This window comes from Mytilus trossulus, chromosome 4 (assembly GCF_036588685.1).
Source record: "Mytilus trossulus isolate FHL-02 chromosome 4, PNRI_Mtr1.1.1.hap1, whole genome shotgun sequence".
Taxonomy (NCBI): Eukaryota; Metazoa; Mollusca; class Bivalvia; order Mytilida; family Mytilidae; genus Mytilus; species Mytilus trossulus.
The window spans coordinates 9457279-9484787 of NC_086376.1; the positions used below are offsets into that span (position 1 = coordinate 9457279).

General features: G+C 32.3%; 1 protein-coding gene across 1 annotated transcript; it reads right to left on the minus strand.

The window, feature by feature from the left end:
- Positions 1-515: 515 nt before the first annotated feature.
- On the minus strand, positions 516-27157 carry LOC134714442 (hemicentin-1-like). Its single transcript, XM_063575684.1, has 5 exons — positions 26973-27157; positions 5522-5806; positions 5116-5280; positions 1643-1807; positions 516-832 (listed from the first exon to the last, which is right to left on the minus strand). Exons 1-5 carry the CDS (start codon positions 27034-27036, stop codon positions 516-518), a joined length of 996 nt encoding a protein of 331 aa, XP_063431754.1. The 5' UTR covers positions 27037-27157.
- Positions 27158-27509: the final 352 nt, after the last annotated feature.

Consider the following 27509-nt stretch of genomic DNA (forward strand, 5'->3'; position numbering starts at 1 on the left):
TTTTATTAGGAATTAATTGCAATGAAGACAACGTTGTCGACGGTTAATGGTTCTTCAAGGAATGTCCCATACTATTTCTCATTTTAAAAGATCAAAGATACTGTCAGATGGTAAACAATCCTCTTAATTTTGTCTTGTATTCTTTTTTACTCATTTCTGTCTATAATGGTTACTCTGGTATCAAATTGATGTTCGGTAATAACAGTCTCGTTAGTTTTCATCAGATAAACAACATTTACATTGTATCTGATATAAAACTTTCGAATGAGCACCAAACTACTCTCAGAAACTTCGTTTTTAAAATATACACAGAAATGTATTGTTTATTTTAGCCAAACACTGCCATAAACTGTTCGATGTTGTCTAGTTCGTTTAGTAATTTTAATAACAAATTTCATAAGGGTAAAATATTACAAATATTACAAAATACTTCTATAACAAACGTTTTCAAGTATTGATAAATCGTTACAGTTACAGATAAGTCAATCACACTGGGATGCTATGCATGTAAATCCCTACGTCGTTTCAGTTGATGAACTGATTTTTTTGAGTATTTTTGCTATTCTTCTCTTTATACATTCTGGACACAGATTGTTGTAGTCCAAGCATACCATTAAGACAATTGGCGTTGCCAACATCACTACACCAAAATACCCAAACGATGCAGCAGAAGGTCTGTCGTCACGTGCTGAGATTCTTCGTCTAATGGCGGATGATGTGTTTTTGTTATCCACAGTCAAATTTCTTTTAAGTTCATTAAGTTCTTCTTTCATAATTTCTTTCAGCTCCACTAAAGTTAGGTTAAGATCCTTCAGGTACCCCCATTTGTAAACTAGAAGAAGGGAAACATATTGAACGATATTTTTGTTTAGAATGCGTGAAGGTTAATCGAAATGAAATTATGAAAAATCATTTTGTAATGTGCTTTTTCTCATAAAGACGATATCCAAACTTTGTAAATTTTTACATTTGGCATTGTAATTTTTTTTTCTGCATGAGTTTGTTCATTTCGTCACCATGATAACAGTAGTTATTCATCATCATGTCCTAATATGCAACTGTTATAACACTATTATGGTTTGATAATGTTGTTTGTATGTTCCTCAATTCACATACTTAAGAAACGTAGAGGTCAACATACAATCTTTAACAAAAGTCACATGATTATTCTGTATGAATAAAGGTAACAATAGTATACTGCTGTTCATTAATCGATAATTTCAAAATGATATCAATCCAGCTTTGTTAAAGCTGAAGTCGTTATCAAATATTACTCATATGATTTTCTCTGTTGTTTTTCTACTTTGTTTCTAAATTAGAATCATTAAAAAAAAGACAAGAAAATCTTGAATATAAAATAAATGGATGCAGGAAATCATGGTGAATGTTCAGTGATTTTTCTGAAGAAACCCTTTCCAATATTTCTTTTAAATAACAAGGAGCATATACAGTCTGCTTTCAATTTGCTATTGTCTGTTAGTTGAAAGGTCCAAGCAGAGTCTATTGACTTTGATGCATTCATGTGTTTACTGTGATTATTTACAGCCATGAATATTTAGAAAACTTACTATTGAGTTAGCATTTCATTAAATTTTGTTAACTTTTGAAAGATATTATACGATACATAATATTTGTTACATACCAGGGCATTCGCTTAAATTACACCATTCCACCGTTGTATTTTTGCCATCACAAAAAGATGCATCATTTGTTGGAACAGGAGTATTGCATTCTCTAACCTTTAATCTGGTGCCATTTCCACAAGAATGAGAGCAAGGTCCTGCTGTTTGCCAACATCCCCAGCTTCCTATACATAAGTTAAAAATGCATTGAAAATTTAGGTATAACTTGTTTTTTTATGCAAACATAATCGTTTGCAATGTCGTTCGCAAGATTTTTCATTTTTGTCATGAATTACTATTCCCTATGCTCATTTTAAAGATCGAATTAATTGTCTTGTTAAGGGCATACGATACAGTTACAATGGAGGTCATGACGTTGCTAACGTAAAGTGTTATATTCGTGACGTCAAACTATGACTTATCGAGAAAAGTTGCAGTTTTCAACTGTTTTTTATCATTCAACCTTATTTAACTTAAGGTGGTATGGGAGTCTAAAATAGAAATGATAGAATTTGTTCATAATTTGTCAAAATGTAGTATCTATTGATACATGCTCAAAAATATTATAAAAATGATAGGTCACCGCGCATTTTCGCAAGCTACAGGTTGTGACAAAATGACAAATTTTGTATGGATTATACAGGAAAAAACAACATTTTGTGAATAGAAACTAAACAAAATGATAGAATTGTAAAATAAATTAGGAAAACAATGCTTTGAGAATATCAAAAGAAAAGATAGGGTAACCGTGCGTTTTTTCAGGCTATAAAACAAAATAGGAAAATTTCATGTAGAGTCCTTCAGAAAATGCACTGTTTTAGAGTTACCTCCCCTTAAATTGCCAATTTGAAAATATTCAAAAACAACCAAAAATAATCTACACTTGTAAAAATATTAATATTTCTAAGTTATATTCTTATAAATTGGTTCTTTTAAATGAAAATTCACATTAAATATCTGCATTCCTGCATCAAATTTTGCTAACTTGATAGAAAATATGGACCTTAGATTCTCTGTTTTTAACAATCCAAGATGGCGAAAGACACCCATACCACCTTAATAACTAGTTCATGAACTCCTCTTTTTAAAAAGTCATTTTAGGTACTAGTATCCAAAAACGGTGAAGGAAACTTCAATCCGTCTTCTCTTTGAACAGTGGTATACTACTGTTGCATTTATTCATTTAAATTACAAAGGAGCATCAACCAAACCACTGATTGTCAACATTATTGTGATCAATCAGACATGCTGGCTGTTGTTGTTGGTGTGGTGGTGTTTTAACGCTACATTTAAGCGGCACTTTTGGACTTTTTTGGCAGTTAGTTTTTACGGGTGGTGGATTGTGAAATGCCCGGAGAAAATCACCGAACTTCTATAGGAAAACTGACGATCCTAGTCAACTGAGATTAGAGTCATGTGCACCCGAACGACCCGGGTTCGACCTCCAACCTCAATGTTCACAGGCTAGTGATAATAGTAGTAGAACTACTTATACCACTTGGGCACCGATGCCCCGAATGTTGGTGAATACTTTAAGTCAAAACTGATTTTGGTACAAGAGATAAAGAACAGACTGATCTTGAAAGCATGTAGATCTTTTCAATTGAAAACATTTATTAAGATAAAGGATATATGCAAATTGACGACACCAAGGTAGGGTAAAACAGGAGTAAACGACAAAATTTGGCAAATACCTCTGAAAAGTCTGTCATTGGCAGTATCCGATATAAAAGGTGTTAGTTTCATTTGGTTTTAATACGAATCTGTCACAGGGATTCCTTATATTAGTTGAACAGAGAATATGGTTATGCAATGTTACAGTATGTTCACTGTCAATCAGGTATAAATTGTACCTGGCAGTGTGCCGGAAATAAAGGTTTTGAATCGGGGACAATAATTTGAATATGAAGGATCAAAGAAAAATTGGCATTGTCTCCATTGTATTATACTTATGAATTGACCGTTTACAAGACATTACATTTTGGGTTCTCAATTCCCTTCAAATTGATTAGAGCGTTAGTGGTGAGTCTTTTGCGTCTGATATACATATTTACAACCGGGTATTACACGTGTACTCGACGATGGCTGCCCTAAAATAATTACATGCATGAAAAACAATTAATTTGTTTTTATTATATCAGGACTTAGTTTAATAATGAAAAATAACAACAACAAAGTATAAAAGTATTACAATGTTACAAGAAATTCAAATATATATAGTGTCTAAAGATGCTGCTTTCTTTCACAATGTATTTTACAACTCTTAATCGTAGGAATAAAACTGTTTTGCGTGAAATATTTAGAAACATCTTTAATTTCGTCTTTTTTCTTTTTTTTTTATTTGATATCGAAGTTTACCTCCAACGTCATCAAAGACTTTGGTATTTGGGTCATTCATATAAACCGAATGAAACACCAGTCAAGTAACCAGATCTTCAATACTATTGGGAAAATACTTCTACTGTTTTATTGATTCTTGCAGTTATAAAATTTCTAAATAATTTTTTTATTAAACAATATATGTTTCACTCCGTCATAGCTCTGGTTTCTTGTCCGAGATGGGTATACTTTTTGCGTTGTTTTTAAAGCCGCACATCACACGCTTTCATTAAATCTGAACTTTGGAAAGGTTTTGAGTTACAAACATTAATTTTCGAAATTTACATTTTATGCATTAAAATGGGAAACGTTATCCTTATTAAAATAGCCAAATTTAACTCTGCTTCAAAAATCTAAAAAGTCTTCTCTATGATAAGACATTACTACCAAATATCTCATCTTAAGGGAAAATGCCCCTTTTCAAAGATAGAGAGTATATAAGTTAATACAAACATAATAACTTGTCTTGTGTTGATTCCAAATAAATAGTTCTGTGCAAAGAATATTTGTGTTGTTGAGATGGCATGCTTCAAAATAATAATATCCACGGATAAAAAAAAAATAATAATAATAATTTACATAAGCAACACGACGGGTGCCACATGTGGAACAGGATCTGCTTACCCTTCCGGAGCACCTGAGATCATCCCTAGTTTTTGGTGGAGTTCATGTTGCTTATTCTTTAGTTTTCTATGTTGTGTCATTTATACTATTGTTTGTCTGTTTGTCTTTTTCATTTTCAGTTAAGACGTTGTCAGTTTATTTTCGATTTATCAGTTTGACTGTCTCTGGTATCTTTCGTCCCTCTTTTACAGCAACAACTTGAATAGCAGTAGCATATACTTCGTTCTTCGAAGCAAGATTACTCTTTAATTATCCACGTAGCTGTAAGTCGATTAAAACATTTATATCAATATGATAATTGGAAATTACATCGATATTTAAATCTTTGCGCAAAGAAACCATGTGATTTTGAAGTATCCCTAGGTTTAAAGTTGTGACAAATCTGACCGGCTTATCTATGTATACTTTGAAAATGATTTAAAAGCTTAATTATCTTTAGCCAGAAACGTGTGTTTTCCTTTTTTTCTATTGTTAGTTTAATCTTTCTAACCTTGACATGGAATTGCGTTACATTCTAAGTTCTGTATGTGATCACCAATACAGTACGTTTCATTAGTTTCTGGAACAGGGTCATTACATTTCCTCTGAAATGACTGGATTCCCTTTCCACATGTAGCCGAGCATTCTCCAAATGTTTTCCAAATTCCCCATCCTCCTGTTAAATACAAAGGGAATCATTAAAACAACGTTGTAGAAAAGTGATGATAAGAAAAGACAATATCGCATATTATTTCTCTTAAAAGAATTTGAGACCACTTGTACTTTTTTATGACATCAGATATACACTGTTTAATGAATAAGAAGGGGTTTGTTAAGGATGAAAAAATATTAACAATTAAATACAATTTTTATGATTAACGATATAATATATTTGAAACAAAACAAAATATTTGTACCTGAGATAAGACATTCATACGTCACGTTCAGATATTTGTATACGCCTGGATAAGGATCCCCTATTCCACCTCTTGATGGTAAGCATGATGGCTTTAAATCACAATCACCCTTTGTCCTTGTAGTAATTGACGCAGTACCATCATATGTTTTGGAAGGATTAATAGAAACATGTGGACACACTATTGAGTTTGTTCTACCGTATGAGGCGTCGCTGACCATGACCACTTGACCAGCAGGACATTCAAGTACTGGACTTATATCGACTTCACATAGTATGTACTGGCCTATGAAAAAAAAACCATTCAAGCACGATTACAAAATATTTACATAAAACGCAGTAGTCAATAGTACCAGAAGAACCGTTAAATTAAAACACGTTGAAAATGATATATTTAGATGTATCTAAAGTTGAAAGGACAAATACGATAAGGCCTGTTTTTCGCCCCCTTTTTCTCATTTTCTAATTTTGCTTTGGAAAGCAACTTATCCCTTACGTTTGAAGTTTGTTTGGATTAACTTCAAAACTATTAATTTCCGAAAATGAGTGATTTTAGGGGGTAAAAAGGGCATCAAAAACACCAACAATTGTTTTTTAAGATTTAATACCCGTCTACGTGACCCGGGAGAAATTATGGCGATTTCGACAGTAAAAATAGTTGTAATGACATTGGGGAAAAAAATCTAGGGTCACGTTGGCGCAGGCAATAAAAAAATAATTGTTGCAAAATGAAGAATATTTACAATATTTGAATAATAACAGAAAGTTACCCCCGCCACTTCACCCTGTTGCAAACATTAGTGGTTTTAAAGTTTTTTCAAACAAATTTCAAACATAAGAGAATGATTTGACATAATGAATAGCTTTCCAAAACAGAATTTGAAAAATGAGAAAATAGGTAGTTCAAAAACAGGCCTTATAGTACCTTGTCCTTTATCTTAAACATCAAGAAATTTACATAAACATCTGTATGGCGAGTGTTTTTTTTTACTAAAATTTAATTACACTTGAGTCTTTTAACTTTCTTTGTTGTGTTTTGTGAACTGCAGTTTCCTTTCCGTCGTATTTTGTTTTTGACATGGCTTTATGGGTTTATTTTCGACTCATGCGTTTGAATATCCATTTGGTTTCTTTCGACTATCATGTATCTGATATTTGAATTGTTGTCTTTGTTGTAATGTTTCAATCAATCTATTGTTCTATGTCAATATTTTTTTTTTATTTTCAGTTGAAAAAGTCACTATATTTTGTTTTTCAAAGTGAGATATTATTTGAAACAGAGTGAAAACAGGCAACAGTAGTGTACCTCTGTTCGAAATTCATAAATCGATAGGGGACAAACAAATCGGAGTTACAAATGTAATTAAAATCAATTGTTTGTCCGATAATAAAGGTACACAGTTTTGCTTGAACACATTTTCAAAATCTAGATTTGCTTATCATTTTGATCGTAAAACGATGAACATCTGTAGTATTAGTTGGATTGCCAAGAATCAATTACCATCAGAGGTCAAATGAAGCCCAAAATAGGCAACTAAAGATTACCGCGCTGCCCTTTAACATGTTAACAATGAGTAATATCCATGCCGCATCTTCTTTTATAATGTTCAGTATGAAATTGTTTACAAATAACATAAGTGATGTGTATTCTTATCTCAAAGAAGTTGTCTTATTATAATTACTAATTGGCTTGATATATTTTTGATTTACTGAAATATCATATAGCATTGTATTTTATAAAATACCATTTGTTTCAATTTTAAATAATTGTCGTCTCACAATTTATTCTTAATTAGATTGACCTTACTCCTTATAGCTTTTTCTTTTGTTAACTTACTACTATTGATTTTTGGCTTCAAAATTTTAACATCTTCAAAAAAAAAACTCCTTCAGTGAGTTTGACTTATTCAACGTGTAGAATGCCATATGAGAGGGGGCGGCTATGTCTGACATGGTGTAACGGTTTTGAAACAGAGAAGAACGATTACGTATCAAAATTGTTCAAAGTACCAAATAGTTAACAAAGTTACCAGGACTATAATTCAATACGCAAGGAGTGCGTTTCGTCGACATACGACTCATCAGTGACGCTCAGATTAAAATAGTTGTATACCAAACAAAGTTGAAGACATTGAGGACCCGAAATTCCATAAAATTGTGCTAAAATACGGATAAGTTAATCTATTCCTGTGATTAGAAAATCATAATGTTTATAAATATTCAAAGTTTTGTAACAGGAAAATTACAAAGATGGCCATATAATTTATTTTCATTTCAACACTGAAGTGCTGACGAGTGGGCAGGTGGTTCACTCGGGGACGAAACATCCACCAGCAGTGACATCGATCCTCATTACAGCAAGCAGAAGCATACGTTTTCAGTTCTCAAACACCTCTCCCTAGTTTTCCGTGTTATATACGGGTTTGACTGTCCCTTTGGTATCTTTCGTCCCTCTTTTACATACTTTAGGGCTTTATATGCAAGTTTTTTGGATGAAAAACTACTTTTAACGATTTTTCAGGTTGATTTGTGTTGGATTGAATCCCTATCCGATGATGGAATTCTACTACATGCCACCAATTCGGATGACAAATAACAAACTTAAACTATTTCCTTTTTAGCCTATATTTGAGTTTGTAAAAAAATGTGTTTTTTATGTTCACCTCACCTATCCTCTTCATGCCTGTCGGCATTTACGGCCCTGATACATTCCATCCATTTTACACGGTCTTTAGCTGCTGTTCTTCCTGTAGACCAGCTTTTCCATCCAAGTGATGTTCTTTCGGTCTCCGCAGTCCGTCTACAGGTGGTTTTGGGACGTCCAACTTTCCTCTTTCCCTCAGGTTTCCATGTCAGTGCAACTGATCGTATTCTGCTGGTATCCATCCTTAGTACATGGCCATTCCATCTCCATCGCCGTTCTATGATATCATCACTTAGCTTCTTTGTTCCAGCTTTTATGTGAAGGTTTTCGTTGGATATAGTATCAGCATCTGTCTTAAACATCTGTTTATGGAAGGTGTTCAATTTCCTCTTGTCCTGTTCGATTGTTTTCAATTTTCACTTCCATATACATGTAGTAGGACTGATGTGACTAAGCTGTTAAATTACTTGACCTTTGATTTAAATGACAATACCGACGACCTCAATATTTTTCTAAGCCTGCTAAATTGACCTTTAGCTTTCTTCAACCTGTTGTCTTTGTCATTGTCACAGCCACCTTTTGTTGTTACTATTCCTCCTAGGTTAATGGAGGTATCGACATCCTCTAGGTCTTTCTTATTTAACTTCACTGGGTTGCTATTTGTGGTGTTGATCCGCATTACTTTTGTGTTAATTTTAAGTCCTATTTTGATTGCATTCTCTTAAGGTTTATCGGTTTTCAGTTGTATGTTTTGGAATTTGGAAGACAGTAGAGCTAAGTCGTCAGCAAAATCAAGGTCTTCTAGTTTGGTGGTAAATTTCCATCTGATTCCTGTTTCATGATCTTTGATCGTTTCATTTCATAGTCAATGGCTAATAGGAATAAAAAAAACAGACATCACACATCCTTGTTTTACTCCCGTTTTTACTTTAAACCATTCCGATTGTATTCCTTCGTCTATGACTGCACACTCAAATGAGTCGTAAAAGAGTTTTATAACTGTGATGAGTTTGTCTGGGATGTGGTAAGCTTTTAAGATAGACCATAAGCTTTCCCTGAGGATGGAATCAAACGCCTTTTCAAAGTCTACAAAGTTGATGTACAAAGGAGCATTCCATTCCGAACATTGTTCTATGATGTTTCTTAACGTGAAAAGCTGTTCTGTAGTGCTTTTACCCCCTTCTGAAGCCGGCTTGTTCTTGTCTCAGCTCTTCATCTATTCCTTGTTCCTATGTTGTGTCATGTGTACTATTGTTTGTCTGTTAGTCTTTTTCATTTTTAGCCATGGCGTTGTCAGTTTGATTTAGATTTATGAGTTTTACTATCCTTTTGATATCTTTCGTCCCTCTTTTCCTTCTTGTATTCTTCGGATAATGATTCTTGTGAATACCTTACTTGGCACAGAAAGTATTGTTATCCCTCTATATTTATTGCAGCATGTTCGATCTCCTTTATTTAGTATTTTAACTATCAGAACTTTATTCCACTCTTGTGGTATTTCATCTCCAATCCATATCATATTGTAAAGGTTATGTAAATACTTGGTGGTTGTTATTGTATCTGCTTTTAGTATTTCAGCTGTTATGCCATCTTAGCCTCCTGACTTCTCATTTTTTAATCTTTGCAATGCATTTGAAATTTCATCTTTCCTGATTGGACATGTATCTATTTCTCTTTCCTCGATCTCATACTTTAAATTGATGTTAAATGGTATTTCAGGTTCAGGTCTGTTGAAGACTTCTTAAAAGGTTTTTTTTTCCATCTTTTTAGTTTTTCATCAAGGCTAGATAATGGATTTCCAGACTTATCTTTGATGAGGTGGTTCATGTTTTTCATTGCAAATTGTTCTTGTTACTTCGTATACTGTTTTCATCATACCATTGCTTGCTGCTTTTTCTGCTTCTTCTATTAAGTTGTCTGCCCATTGCCTTTTATAGTTTCTCATACTTTTCTTCAATTCCTTGTCTTTGTCACTGTACTTGACATTTAAGTTGTTCTTAACTCGTTCTGATCTACTGTTGTTAGTTCTTTCCTTTAGTTGTCCTCTCTCATCTACAAGTGCCTATGACTCATTGGAAATCCAGGGCTTTTGTCCACGCTCTTTAAAACCTAGGGTGTTAGTTGCTGTTTATTTGTAGCATTTTGTTATACCTTCCCAGAATGATTCTATGTCATCTGGCTCGTCTAAGAGTTGGAACCTGTTATTTAGCTCTATTGAAAATGCTTTTCTTATTTCTGGACGTTGTAGTTTGGTGGTATGAAATATCTTTCTTGAAGTATCTGTTACTATTTTGCATTTCTTAAGTTTGATTCTTAATTTGCATTTGAGGAGTTCGAGATCGCTGAGAATGTCTGCTCCTCTCCTAGCTCTTGTGTCCAGTTTTGATTTTCTGTGTTGTCTAGTAACCAGGATATGGACTATTTTAATTTTTTGTTTTCCTGTTTGGGGATATCCATGTTACTTTGTGTTTGTTTTTGTGTGGAAAGATTGTGCCAGTCATTACTAAGTTGTTCCTTTGACAAATATCAAGGAGTTTTTCTCCATTTTCGTTTCATCTTCCTATTCCATGCCTTCCCATAATGTGCTCATGACCTTCACTGTTCATCCCAACCTTGGCATTAAAGTCTCCCATTACTAAGAGGATGTATTTTTTTGTTGTTGTTAGCAACAGAAAAAACTCAAATAAAATTTAGAATGGAAATGGGGAATGTATTAAAGAGACACGACCAAAGAGCAGAAAACACCCGAAAGTCACCAACCGGTCTTCAACGCATTGATAAAAATACCGCATCCGGAACAAAATATATACTAGTTCAATGAACTAAACTTTAAAAAAAAGAAACAATATTAATAAAGGCCAAAGGCTCCTGACTCGGGAGAGAAGCAAAACAGTTGTGGGTTTTTAACATTTTTTGAAAGATCTCAACCCTCCCTTATTCCTTTTGCCAATATAGAATAAAAGAAAAATACAGCAGTACCAACATTAAATTTCAGTTCAATAGAAGTTCAAGTGCGGTGTCATAATAGGTAACAAAAGAAACAATACAAAATGACAATGATACAAAACTTAACATGGAATTATTATCAGTTACTGACATGCCAGCTCCAGACTTCAATTAAACTGATTGAATGTGCCTCCATCATATAAAAATCGTGAATAAACCCTTCGATTAGGGGTTAAATATCATACCATCATCAATCATACGAGATGAACATAAATCGTACCTTTCCAAAAACTGCTTTTAAACATATGTAGATGTATTTATTTCCAATGCATAGACCATATAAGTGAATCAACATTAATACCAAAATATGTCATACCATTGATTGCATGAAAACAATATCGTAACTATCTGTATGTTTTAAGATCTGGTTAGCTGTTAAGGTAAATGTCGATATTTTGCGCTTTGTACAGAGTCTTGCCATAACAGATTGGATGTGAAATATCTGAACTTAAAAATGACTGCATGTTGATTCATACGAATGATGTTCGTGTACCGTTGATAAAATTAAGTAAAACTTTCAAAGAGGAAATCCAAGGGGTCTACTCTTTTTGAAAATAAACGACAAACGAGGAACACTTATGAACTACATCAACAAACGACAACCACTGAACAAGGACAAGTGCAAAGAAATGTAGCGAGTTTAAACGTTTTAACAAATGCCAACCTTCACCCTAACTCGAGTGTAACATAACAACTTAGAAAACCACATAATAAAATATAAATTGTCATTTAAAGACAAATGCAGATGTATACTCTAATACATAATTGTCAAAGAACATATCAATCTGTTATATGTCCGTTTTTTTAACCTTTAATGACCTTTACTGACGTAATCTTTCCGTACTTGGAATACACCATTTTGTGTATGTTACATTTTAGTGTTGTGTTTCTGTTGTGTCTTAGTTCTCCTCTTATATTTGATATGCATAAATTCATAAATACATTGTAGTGTTGAGCTAAAAGAGATATGTGGAAATCATTTACGATCTTGAATATACATTTTCATTTAAGACATTTAAAAAGTCATGTAAAGATAACAGATGGATATCTTTATAGCATTTACTTGAACTCTTTTCTATGCATTATTATTAAAAATAAAATCTTATAATAAATCGGGCACATCATTTTGCATTCAAAATTGTGTTACTTAACTGTTTTGTGCGTTAAACGTTTAAAACAAAAGCTTAAAACATCTCAACTCTATAGTCATTTTAAATTATCAAATTTAGACGGCGACGTTCTCTTGTTAATATCTAATAGTTTGTATATATCTGAAATTGTTCGATTCGCTCGTGTATTTAACAGAGTATTAGAAACGTTTTCCTCGAAGATTAAGCAGATAATAAGCTTCATACTATTGCCAACCAATCTCAATATGCTCCGATTATTAGATTTCTTTAACAATACTTTTTAACCTTTAATGACCTTTATTGACGTAATCTTAACGTACTTAGAATACATTATTTATAATCTCATTATGATTAGGGACTTTCCGTCTTTAATTTTCTTCCATGTTCAGTATTTTTGTGGTTTCACTTTTCAATTGTTATCTACTTCAATGTTTATCTTGTTTATGTGTTATCATATTTCAATCTCATTTAATTATTTCCATACATTTATCTTATATTCACGTAACTTTTGTATCAATTTTTTTAGATTTCAGTATCAGATAACTACTGCTGCTTTGATTAAGCTTTTCTAAAACATCAATTGTAAATTTCTTTCCTACAGTTGTATTTTGAATTAAGGAGATTAACCTTTTAGAAAACCGTTCCAATTATAACCTTATTTTAAATAAGATTATATTGATGCTTATTATAAATTAAACAACTTTATTACATATATTGAGTTGATCTATGAATCGGCAAATAATCAATTAGTATAGACAATTTAAAAATTTATGTTAGATATCGATATATTGCTTTACTTTTATTGTTTGTTTTCTAATTAAAATTTAACAAAAACATTTGAAAAAAAGAAAACATCTGGATAAATGGACACAAAACAATCTATAACACAAAATATAACATTAAAGTCTGAACAACATGAACCGAATTAAACTTCAGGGCGATATAATGTTCTCACACCGATATATATACTATCAGGCTCCGTATATTGACTTTTAGTGTAGTACGTGACAAGAACACACTTGATAATTCACATTAAAGCATTATCAGATATGCTAACTGATATGATTTGAAGAAAAAAAATATCAATGCTTTTTTTCTTAACATTAATAAGAGTGGAACATTGAGGTAATACTTGGCTATTGCAGGACAGTTAAGTTCAATTAATTTAAAATAATTTTAAAGATGTCATTAATAGATTAGTGTTCTAGAAGACAATGATTCGACATCGTTTGATTATGCATGCGACCTTTGGTATTGCCTTAAATTAAAGGTGAGTCGAGCATGTGTAACATTTTATACCTGATACAATATTTTGCTGCTAAATCAAGAAAAATGTGCAAAACTATTTTATATTTGATTAGTTTTAAGCAAGAAAATGTATTGAATTTGACAAATATCACTTTAATTTTAATTACAATGTATATTTTTTTTTTTATAAAAAATACATGTATATTCTGCAATCAAAGCAAGGAAAATGTGCAAGGATATTTTTATTTGATATAATATAAGTAGGAAAATGTCCTGAATTTGACAAATATAAAAAATGATAAACAAAGATGTGTACAAAAAGAGGGACGAAAGATACCAAAGGGACAGTCAAACTCGTAAATCTAAAACAAACTGACAACGCCATGTCTAAAAAGGAAATCAGACAAACAGAAAAACAATAGTACACATGACACAACATAGAAAACTAAAGAATAAACAACACGAACCCCACCAAAAACTAGGGGTGATCTCAGGTGCTCCGGAAGGGTAAGCAGATCCTGCTCCACATGCGGCACCCGTCGTGTTGCTTATGTGATTACAAATCCGGTAAATAGTATAATTCTGTAGGTCAAATTCATGAAAGGAAAAGGGATTGTAGTTACGACGTAAGGAACATATCCGATATCATTTGTGAAACGGTTATTCCATAACGGTCAACCAACTCGTGATGGCGTCCGTAAAATTTACGAAGGGATGATTTCAACTTCACCATTTGGAACTCTTGGTTTAATAGCTTCCTTGTGAGCAGTAACCCTCTATCAAGAAAATCATGATAGGAAATGCAAGCACGGGAATATCGTATCAATTGGAAGATATATACTCCGTATGCAGGTGCTGCTGGAATGTTGCTACTTAGAAATGGAAAGTTCACAATTGGAAAGCTGAAATCATCTCTTTTGTCGTAAAGTTTTGTCTTCAACCGACCCTCATTGTCAATTTCTAGATGTAAGTCAAGATATGAAGCCGAATTAACTGTATCTGTAGTATCCTTTAATTCCAATTCGATGGGATAGATGCGATCCACATAGTCACCAAATTTTGAATTGTTTTGTGAAAGAACGTCATCTATATAGCGGAAAGTAGAGTTAAAGGATATTGCTAACTTCTTATCTTTCTTCCTAAAAAGTTCCTGCATGAAGTCAGCCTCATAATAATAAAGAAACAAGTCAGCAAGTAGAGGGGCACCGTTTGTTCCCATTGGGATGCCGACAGTACACATTATTATTGTTCGTACATTCTGAAACATTGCAATAAAAAAGACTTGTATTGGAGCATTTAGGTTATGAAAAGCATTCAGAAACTAATAAATTGTTACGACACTTTTATAAATGAGTGTAAATTGTTAAGACACTTTTATAGATGAGTGTCATTGTTTTCTCTTTAGTAGTATATGTATGTTAAATGGATAGATTAAAATTGATATCAAATTATTGATAAAATATATTTGATTTATTTTCCTTTATTTTGCAAAATCAAACGGAATTACAAAAGTAGGAACAGACTATACAATTGTATGTTCATTTAACCCTTTGTCTTTTTTATCCCTTTACTAATAGATAATTGGTATAATTAAAGTGGGCAAACCAGGATTAAATCCAAAATATTTACTGATGATTTCTTCCCTTATCATATTTTAGCACATACTTACAACTTTTCGTCCAATGAAATTGCTTGAATTTGCCTTCTAATTGTCATAGTTCATAGTTTTTACGTGTACTCAGTAACTACGCATGAATGACCACCAGGATAATATTTCATTGTACCATAACCAAGATATTGAAATAAACACTGCTACTGGCTATTTGGAAAAATATGTTGAGCTCCAAATTAAACTCAATAGTTTGTAATTAGTGTTCAAATTAATTTTTAAACATTCTTCTATTGAATCTTTGGATCTTAAAATTTTTTGACGATTAAAAGTTTCTTTCATTTAAATAAAGAGTAACAAATATGGTTCTTTATACCTTGATTAGGAACAATGTAATCTTTTATCTTCCAAGCAATTACTTTGTACCCAAAAATAGAGTGAACCATGAAACCTTGTGAATGGAAATTAAAGCTATTTGATCTGTTTCGTCATAAATTGATTGAGTATTGGCTGCTTAATGTCAAATGACAGATATTTCAGGCATGCAAACTATCAACTAGACTACCTATTGGTAGAAACCAAGGGCAGATCTATCCATATCAAAAGGGGTTCAAACCCAAGATAAAAGAGGGAGGGGGTACAACTGTATGTCCTCATTCAAAAGCATTGCTCATCCCAAAAAGGGTATTTTCCAACGCCACCTTTTTTATCTACCCTGCAAACTATCTATATGTTTTTGAACTTATCATAGTTTTAGCTTTTATATAAAATTGAAAAATGTTTGCCGTAAGAATGTAAAGCTTCCATTGCAATTTAATAATTGCCTATTTTTTTGTCAGTTTATTTTGTCATCTTACCATGTAAAGAAGTACATGTATTGTAAAACACAGCTTTATATCCATAAATATACTTACACCAGCAGCTACCATATTTTCATTCTGGAGTCAATGGCCTTTTGAAATAACATATTTTAAGATGATATAAATAGTAAGTAGATTTACAAAACTACGTAAATGCTACACCTAGTTAAACAAAATGTATCAATAGACTAATTACAGTATTACTCAAATGGTAAATATGTGCTAAATTAGATAGTATATAGAAAGGTACATACAAGTCCCTCGCTCTAAGTTTCATGGTATATACCTCGTTGTACACAAACTGACACATTCACATGGCGTACATACTAAATTAAGTACTGGTATCTATGATTAGTTTATACACATAGAGCTTATGTAACAATCTATAATCAAGAGTCATAATGGTGAAAAGATTAATTGTAAAACAAACTAATTAAGGTTTTATGACAATGTTCAATTATCTGTTGTTCAATCATGACGAGGTTTTCATTGATCTTTTGACAACAATGGAACACTTTTACAGTAATGTTTTCACATATCACTCTTGTTCTACGGAAAATGTATGAAATAAAATGAAATAACAAGAACTAAATCTGATATATAGTGTTATTTCATCAAGTAATTTGAGTGAAGTGTGAAAAATGAATTGAGAAAAAAAAATTATCATGCTAATGAATATTTTCTTAGTTAATCAAGAAATCTTAATTTATTTTTTTGTTAAATCTCCTACATTCTGTTTAAGATACATAGTAATTGGAAAAAAGTGATGCATGTGATGTATAAAAACTAACAACTTTTTGCTTAAGTAATGTATAAATTACAATTACATGTCATGCATAACACATTACATGCATTTACTTGGGAAAATGTAATTCATTACCATGCATTACAATTACAAATTTGCATTACCCCATGCCTGCAACATAAGGAACATCATCTGTTAAACATATATTGCATAACGGTCAACCAACTGGTGTTGGCGTCCGTTAAATATACGAAGGAATGGTTTCAACTTCACAATTTGTAACTCTTAGTTTAATAGCGTTCTTAACAGTAGCAACCCTCTATCAAGGAAATCATGATAGGAAATGTACCCCGGGAATATCATATCGATTTGGAGACACATACACCGTATGCAGGCACTGCTGTAATGTTGCTACTAAGAAATTAGGAGTTCATAATTAAGAAGCTGAAATCATGTCTTTTGTCGTAAGGTTTATCTTTTTGAAAACCAAGCAGCACAAATCCCAACTACATCCAGGGATTATCACAAGGAAGCTATTGAACCAAGGTTTTCAAGTTGGTAACAATATCTTGGCATTTTTATTGATGCATATACAAGTTAGTTGAACATGACGAGTTTGTTAAAATTTGCTTTTCATGAGAAGGTCTTTAAATTATTTTCATTTTGTCGTTGTGGAATATCAGTGTCCCGAATGTCCACGGATGTGTTTAAATTATCGTTTACACAATCCCGTCTTTCTTTCCTAGCTTAAGACATCTATGACAGTAGCTATATATGGAGCAGGCTTTGCTTATTCTTCTGGAGCACCCGAGCTCAACCTCGGATTTTGGTGGAGTTCTTATTATTAACACTTGAGTTTATTATGAATAAGTTAGTAGACTTGCTCGTATTTTCACCGTTTTTCGTGTTTAACCATTGAACATCAGTTTTGTTCCGACATATTAGTTTTGAATATCCTATTGATATCTCGTGCCTATTTCAGTTTTGATAAGACCAATTAAAGCTTTCACATTAACCATAAAGTAAATGCCATGGTATGCTTGCTAATATGAAACTCGGATACAACAAGAAATGAAACCCAGGGAAAAAATGCTGTGAAAGTACTGTGCCATAAAGGAAACAACTTTGGGTATGGGTATGCATTTAGGAATCGAACGCTATGATATTTATTGGATATCTTTTTATCACTGTTATGTTGTGTTATGTTTACTGACATAATCAGAGTTTTGAAGTTATAGATATTACCCATTGTACATTTAGTTCAATGTTTAATCAATTATTATATAAAAACATGTTCATGATATACTATATCTAGATAAAAAAAAACAACAGTAGTATACCGCTGTTTGAAATTAATAAATCGATTGAAAAAAAACCAAATCCAGGCTACAAACTAAAACTTAGTGAAACACATCAAATATATGAGGAGAACTACGACCCAACAGAAACTCAACACTCAAATGTAACACACACAGTCACAAACTATAATATCACAATGGCCATTTTGCTGACTTGGTACAGGACATTTTAAGAAAAACATAGTGAGTTGAACCTGATTTTGTGGCTAGCCAAATCTCCAGCTTTTATGGCAATATTAAATATAACATTAAAAGAACAACATTACTTGATAGGACTACAATACAAATAAAACGGAGAACATATAGAACAGTGAAGCACACGATTACTAGCTATGAAAAGGTACCAGGTTTAAATTTAATACGCCATATGTGCGTTTCGTCTACACAAGACGAACAAGTGACGCTCAGATGAAAATAGTTCAAAAGCTTAAACAAGCCCAAAGTTTAATAGCATTGAAGACCAAAAGTTCCAAAATATACTGCCATGTACGGCTAAAATTTCTGCCTTGGATAAGAACATCCTTATTATTTAAAATGATTTATACTTTTGCAAACAACAAATTTATAAAAATTACCATATAATAGATATGATGACACCGAAATGGTGACTACTTACAGAATACAATCGAATACACAAAACAACCTAAACCTGCACAAAAAAAGTCACAGCCGAGTTAGTCGAAGAGATCGACGTTCAAATGACTTCACATTTGAATGTCTACAAAAAAATCCAAAAAATAGGATAGAATTAGGATATAATTTAAGATTACAATAAACCCTACTAATTAAATTTTATTTCCATGTGAATTCTCTTTCTTTTAATGAATTTTGTAACACTGAACACAATCTGTTATGCCACTTTTAACATTCGAGTGACCCCTTATTCATTAGTTCAGATTGAAAAATAGCACATATGGTAATCACTTCAATCTATTAAATTATACCTTACAGATAAACAATTCAAAAACCCTTTAGATTTTTATCAAGAGTACATACATTTATGTTTTCCCTCACACACTGAGCAAACAACTAGATATATACTTTCACCACCCAATCTCAATACACAATTGTTAGTAGATTTCTTTAACAATATTTTTTAAACTTTAATGACCTTAACTAACGTAATCTAAATGTCCTGGGAATGTAATCTTTTTATTCTTATTTAACTTTTATCTACTTCAATGTTTTATTAATATCTTCATATGTTATCGCATTTCAATATCTTTCAATTATTTTCATACAATAATCTTAAAACTTTGTATATTTTGTATCGATTTTTGAGATTTCAATATCGGGTAAATTAATTACTGTTGCTTTAAATAAGCTTTACTAGAACATACATTGTAAATTTCTAATGTCATCATGATGATTAATTACATGGCTTATAGTCATTAGACAAGTATGGATAAGAAAGAGTATTGTGAAGCCATGCATTGCCGATTGTTTTTTAATAATTACATTAGATGTAAGTTTCATTATAATACGTTATTCTGATTGGCTAACATGTTATTCCGTAAACAATTGCATCAGACAATAACATTTATCATGCATGATGACACGAGGTCCGACAAAAAAGTGCACAGGTGAATTAAATAAAACTGGATAAAAATCGTGTTTTCATGATTTTAGCTATAAAATGTAATTATAAGTATTGAATACTTCTTTTTGAAACTTTATAGGGTTGTAAAAGCGTTCACCGTGCGTACATTTTTAGAATGAAGCGCTTCCGCGCTTCATACAAAATGTACTTCGGTCAACGCTTTTACCACCCAATAAATTTACAAAAAGAAGCATTCAATTCTTAAATGAACTTGTGTAATTCTATGTATATTTATAAATTATCATATCCTATAAATGAAGGAGTTTGAATCATTTCGGTGGTCATCAATTTGACACCTGAATATCTAAACAAAACCAATACCCATATAAGTTTAAAACCGAGTATGAAAATAAAATCTTAGTGAAAAAGATATGAACGATATCAAGGGGAAACTGCAGACAAAATACGACAAAAGGACATACAAATTTAAATAATTCATAATGGTCAACATAATGTTCAACCTACTCGTGATGGCGTCCTTAAAAATTTCCAATGGATGATTTCAACTTTATAATTTGTGATCAGGTTTAACGCGTTTTGCAGGATCTCGATATTGACGACTTCAAGTCTAAACCTCCTGATTGCACTTGTGCTAGTTCCCCATTCACATATAATCCTGCTGGCCACGTTATTACCGGTGACCTAAACATAGTTAATAACACTTCTCTACGAAACGTGTTATCGAAAGGTCTGAAATATCGTGAGCCTAAATCCATCAATTGGATATACAATTTTAAAATTTTGATGGATTCAGAAGAGGATTATGCCAGGCAATGGGCTAAGCGCGAGAAGGAAGACGTAGACACTCTATCCGAATGGATTAAGGCAGTGAGGTCGTTAATACAAATCAGAATTAAGAAACTGAATGGGTCCATCAATGACCATGCTACGTCAATCTTCAAAGATCCAAATGTTGCTAAACACTTATCTGACCTCCATGATAAATATGTTGTTGTCCCCGCAGACAAAGCCCCAAATAACATCGTTTTTGTCTGTAAAAGTCATTACATTTATTGCTTGATAAACGAATTAGGTATAGACAATTCACTTGGAAACCCAACATATACCCTCACGACTCTTACCAAAGAGGAAATCCTGGATAATCATAGGTCTGTTCTTTGTTCCTTTGGTATTTCAACCAAAGATGAAGAACTGGATCTTCCATCACTGTATTGGATACCTAAACTACAAAAGTGTCCTTACAAACAACGGTATATTGCTGGGTCTTCCAAGTGCTCCACGAAACCCCTTTCTAAATTATTAACATCAATTTTATCAGCAATCGAAGACGGGCTTCAAAGTTATTGTGAAACTGCCTATTCTAGAGGCGGCGTGAATCAGATGTGGATACTTAAAAATTCCAAAGATCTTTTAGATTACATACAATCTAACTCTCTTTCATCTTGTAACAGTATTAAAACATTTGACTTTTCTACTCTTTACACAAGTATTCCACATTCCAAACTAAAAGACAAATTAAAAGAGTTGGTATTCCTTTGCTTCATAAAGAAGAATGGCCAACGTAGATACAAGTATTTTGTCTTAGGGAGGGATACATCCTACTTTGTAAAGAATCATTCTGATTCCAACAAAAAATTCTCTGAAACCGATATTATCAAGATGCTTGATTTCTTGATTGATAACATATTTGTTACGTTCGGAGGACGTGTTTTTCAACAGACTGTCGGCATCCCAATGGGAACAAACTGTGCCCCTCTACTTGCTGACTTGTTTCTTTATTATTATGAGGCTGACTTCATGCAGGAACTTCTAAGGAAGAAAGATAAGAAGTTAGCAATATCCTTTAACTCTACTTTCCGCTATATAGATGACGTTCTTTCACTAAATAATTCAAAATTTGGTGACTATGTGGATCGCATCTATCCCATCGAATTGGAGATAAAGGATACTACATATACAGTTAAGTCGGCTTCATATCTTGACTTACATCTAGAAATTGACAACGAGGGTCGGTTGAAGACAAAACTTTACGACAAAAGAGATGATTTCAGCTTTCCAATTGTGAACTTTCCATTTTTAAGTAGCAACATTCCAGCAGCACCTGCATACGGGGTATATATCTCCCAATTGATACGATATTCCCGTGCTTGCATTTCCTATCATGATTTTCTTGATACAGGGTTACTGCTCACAAGGAAGCTATTAAACCAAGAGTTCCAAATGGTGCAGTTGAAATCATCCCTTCGTAAATTTTACGGACGCCATTACGAGTTGGTTGACCGTTATGGGATAACCGTTTCACAAATGATATCGGATATATCCCTTACGTCGTAACAACAATCCCCTTCCCTTTCATGAATTTGACCTACCGAATTAGACTATTTACCGGATTTGTAATCACATAAGCAACACGATGGGTGCCGTATGTGGAGCAGGATCTGCTTACCCTTCCGGAGCACATGAGATCCCCCCTAGTTTTTGGTGCGGTTCGTGTTGTTTATTCTTTAGTTTTCTATGTTGTGTCATGTGTACTATTGTTTTTCTGTTTGTCTTTTTTCATTTTTAGCCATGGCGTTGTCAGTTTGTTTTAGATTTACGAGTTTGACTGTCCCTTTGGTATCTTTCGTCCCTCTTTTAATACTTTCTGTGGAAGAAGCAACACTAGGCCTGCATCAACTAAATCGTGACAAAAAATGTTATTTCAATCATAAATATCGTATCCATTGGGAGATCTATACTGTCTATGCAGACGCTGCCGAAAGTTTAATTCATAGATTTGAAAAGTTTATAATTAGAAAGCTGAAATCATCCCTTTCGTCGAAAAGTTTTGTTTTCATCCGACTCGCATTGTCAATGTAAATGTAAATAAGATATATTTTGAAATTTGAAAGCTTCACTTTCACTGGTAGTCAGTAACCAAATATGAATGAACTTTCTGATTATCGTATCATTTTAATAACAAAAATATACATTTGAAACGAATGTCAATATCTAAATAGTAAATAATAGATAATAAATCTCCACATTATGTTTCTTTAAAATATTGGATAAATGTATTATATAAAATCTCCTAAATTGTATATATCAGGTGCTCAATCTGTTAGAGGTTATTCGTTATCCCAATAAAACTTTTGCATTGAGCACATTAACTTCATAGCTAGAAAAGGTAAATATTGACCAAGATCAGAGAACAATTATTAATTTTAACTGCGGTTGCGTAATGTGTCATGTTCCTTCTGTTTCAATGAATAGGACGATTTAAATACTTATTGGCTGACATTTAAAAATACTGTAACGTTCTTTGAATAGTTTTCAAAATATTCATTATTGTCAATGATAAACAACTTTAATTATAATTGGTTAAATAGTTATCAAGTGTACCAGACGCGCGTTACGTCTACATAAGACACATTACAAAATAGTATAAATCCAAACAAGTGCTAAGTTGCAGATCAAACAGACCTATAAAAATGCAAAATATTTAAACTATGAATGTCAATAAGTACTCAAGTACTCGAGTATGTTTGGTAGTATCGAGTATCGAATACTAAAATGATACTGGAGTAAATGGTTTACTGTAAAGCTAGGTTCACACTGCCGATCAGACCAACTCTTCGTATGACTTTATTACTTGTATTTCTTTTAACCTTATCTGGTTCCAGATGTATTTATAACATTTACTGTCTACATCTTTTCTCATTTTCTCATGAACTGTACAGGCATTTGCCAAAAATTTAAGAAAAAGGGGGGTACAATTATTTATTTTTTTACTATTAATCAAATTCTTTTATTGAATTATATACATATAATTTTATTTATACATTACGTGTGTTTTAGATTTTATGTATGACATATCGGTACCTTTTACCATGTTTCGTTAACATTTAGTACACTTCATTATCGATTAAGTTCATTTTAGTACATGGTATACGATTTACTAAGTAGGAATATTTATAGATATTCTATTCTAGTTTAGAATATATTCAAAGCAAAAAGCTTCAATGATTTCTGTATTATAGACATTCATATATTTATTTAGTTGATATTCAACAAATTTAATAAAATAACAAATCTAGAAATGGTGTCCGATTTCCGTTATTTACAATCCATTATTTGAAAATGCTGACATCTTTCTTCTTCAGATAATCATTTATACAAAAAAAATATTGACAGTTTATCATGTAACGATACAAACGCGTAATAACTGATGTAGTGTAATGTCCTATTCTAATTTTATCGAGGAAGAGTTTTAGTTTATCCATATATTTCCATGTTAAATAGAAATGATCAAAATCTGAATTAACATTATATATATATCACATGCATGTCTTTTCACTATTTCTTAGGAGAATAGTACTTGTTTGGATAGCAGTATGTTATGTAGAAATTTCTACTTAGCCTTGACATTTCTCTCGATATATTTGAAAAAAAAGAACATTTGCTTTCCTTTCATCTATCAGTCGGTCATTTAAAGAATTCTGTGTGTCGAACTTTCAAACCTCTCTGCTTTGTCACACAACTTTTGTTCAAGAGCAAAGATGATGTCTAGCAGATCTTTTTGTACCCTTTTCCTCTACGATCTTAAGTTAAAACTTAAAATCAGGAGCAACACTTTTTTTTAATTGATTCTTCTTCTATTAGCAACTGATTGGTTTTACTTATTCAAAGTATTAAATAAACCAATTAGCATGTCAAGATATTTTATTCTATAATTATATTTTAAGTACAACTGATACAAGACTGCTTCATCAATAGTGACATAGATTGACGACATTACTCTTATATCTATGACGAACGGGATGACTTCAACATCCCAATTATCAAATTCCCATTTCTCAGTAGTAACATACCCTCTGGTCGGTGTATGATGTGTTCATATCTCATTTGATACGCTGTGCTTGTGCATGTTCACACTTTACCGACATCATATACGGACATGTGCTTCTCACGCAGAAACTGTTCCAACAGAGATATGAAGGGAAAGATTAAAAATATTTATCGCGTCTAATATTGTGGTTTAACATTTATGTCGTCTGTCTGTACATATTCCCAAATATAACTGTTTAACTGAATGTGAATTTGCATTGCTTTCATTGTCATGATAATTGTAAATAATTGTAAGAATTTCATGATTGAATATTCGTTTTCTATGTGCACCACTGTTTTTGATGTCTTGTGCTGTCTGTCGGTAATAGAAGATGTTAGTTGTTGGTCTGTGATTTGTATGTTGTGTCAACTATTATATCAGTTTCTCTGTAGTTAGTGTAATAACGTGTATTTGTGCTGTATTTAACGTAGAGTTATCATTTTAGCAAAATTTGTTAACATTGCCATATAAGTGAAAGGTTTGGCTTGCCATTAAACTAGATTACTTTCAACATATTTTTCCTAAAATGTCCTCTACCAAGTGAAGAAAATGGCAGTTGTTAGTTTCTATGTATGTTGGGGTTTTTTTGGGGGGTGGGGGGGGGGGGGGGTGGGGGGGGGGGGGGGGGGGGGTTGTTGCACTTAATGTTTTCCTCTTAGTGTTGATAAGTTGCCGTCGGTTTTAGTTTGTAACCAGGACTTGTTTTCTCTAGATCAATTTATGATTTTCGAACAGCGGTATACTGACTTTATTTGCTATTTTCGACTATTGTATTATAAACAGGAAATGTTTTGATTTAAAGAGTCTTTAAATATCACGTTTTTATTTTTTTTAATTTTTTTTCAACCTTTATTAAGGACTGTTTTATTTTATAAATTGTCACATCTGCCAGATAAAAGGTTTACAGACGCATGAAGTGTTATTTATTAAAAGAAAATATTTTATCAACCGGGGAAAATCATACATTTTATGCTAAAAAAAATAATATACTAAAACTACAAATAACTTAAAAGAGGGACGAAAGATACCAGAGGGACAGCCAAAATCGTAAATCGAAAAAAAACTGACAACGCCATGTCTACAAAGGAAAAGGACAAATAGACAAACAATAGTACACACGACAAAACATAGAAAACTAAAGAAATAAACAACACGAACCTCACATAAAACTAGGGGTGATCTCAGGTGCCCCGAAAGGGTAAGCAAATCCTGCTCCACATGTGACCCCGTCGTGTTGTTTATGAGATACAAATCTGGTAAATAGTATAATTCAGTAGGTCACATTTATGACAGGGAAGGAAATTTTAGTTACTACGTAAGGAACATATCCTATATCATTTATGAAAAGTTTATTTCATAACGGTCAACCAACTCGTGATGGTGTCCCTCAAATTTAAGAAGAGATGAATTAAACTTTACCATTTGGAACTCTTAATTTAATAGCTTCCCTGTAAGCAACAACCCTATATCAAGAACATCATAATACGAAATACAAGCACGGAAATATCGTATCAATTGGGAGATATATACACCGTATGCAGGTAATGCTGGATGGATGCTACTTAGAAATGGAAAGTTCACAATTGGAAAGCTGAAATCATCTCTTTTGACGTAAAGTTTTGTTTCCAATCGACCCTCATTGTCAATTTATAGATGTAAGTGAAGATATGAAGCCGACTTAACTGTATCTGTAGTATCCTTTATCTCTAGTTAAATTGGATAGATACGCCGATATAGTCACCAAATTTGGATTTTTTTAGTGAAAGAACATATCAAGTTAAATGTACAATACCACCCAAACCCTTATACATTTTGTAATGATAGTCAAAGGAAATTTAAATTCACATTTTCACCCCTTTCCCTAATTTTATTTTAGCATGTAATTTGTGTATAAATACAAACAAAATGCTTAACTTAAATTAAAAAAAAATGCTTGACTCCAGTAACATATGTGCAACGATTAATTCTAGTTTTATGTATGTGAAAAACATTATTTTTTATTGGGATCAATTTGTGCTGAACAGGATAATGTATACTAGTAACTTAAACAGATAGGAAAGGGTATAAATGATATACATCACAGTTTTTATTCTGAAGGTTTCTCCTTCATAATTTTGAAAGTTGATCAGCCTGATATCCTTGAAATCTGATGGTTTTCATGATGAAATGTTCAAACATATTTTTCCCAATGTATTTGAATTTATTTAATCGAAACAATTGGTTCACATTACACTTTCTTTATTTGTAATCAAGTTACCTGTCTTTTTCATTTATGGCCATGGCGTTTTCAGTTTATTTTTGATCTATGAATATGGCATGTTTTTAAAATAAAGGATAAGTAAAGCATATATTGCAATTCTTCTTTCATGTCCGATTATTATTTGAAGAATTTCTTTTTCTTATTAATATTAAATAGAAACTTACGTGGATAAACAATAACAACCACTGTCCAAATGACACAAAAACAAAACCAACACCACTTTATCATCAGGACGGCTGGTAAATCGATGCAGTAATGAAATTAAACAGAAAATCATGTGCTAATTTGGAATAAATTTTAACTCATCCTTTCAGTTGTCCTTTTATCTGATTAATATACGATATTGAAGTTTTCCATTTCATTTTTTTTTCAGGTTATTTTAAAACAGTTTTGTCACGTTCTATCCCCTTTAACTTTAAAAATCAAAATAAATAGGTGAATATATTCCATGCAGTTTTGTGTTCAATAATTAGTAGTATTATCGATGGAATACAAATGTAGCTACTTATCTACCTGCATAATCAAAACAGCACTTAAAACGAAAACAGATTGCTAAGCAGAAGCGAAATGTCATTTGTCGCCATGTCCTGGTATTATATGATTTCCTCCTGAGACAATTATGAAGCTTTGGTCGACCTTATCAACAGAATAAAATATAAATTATTTACTTCTAACCCTATGACCTGAGAATTCAATGTATG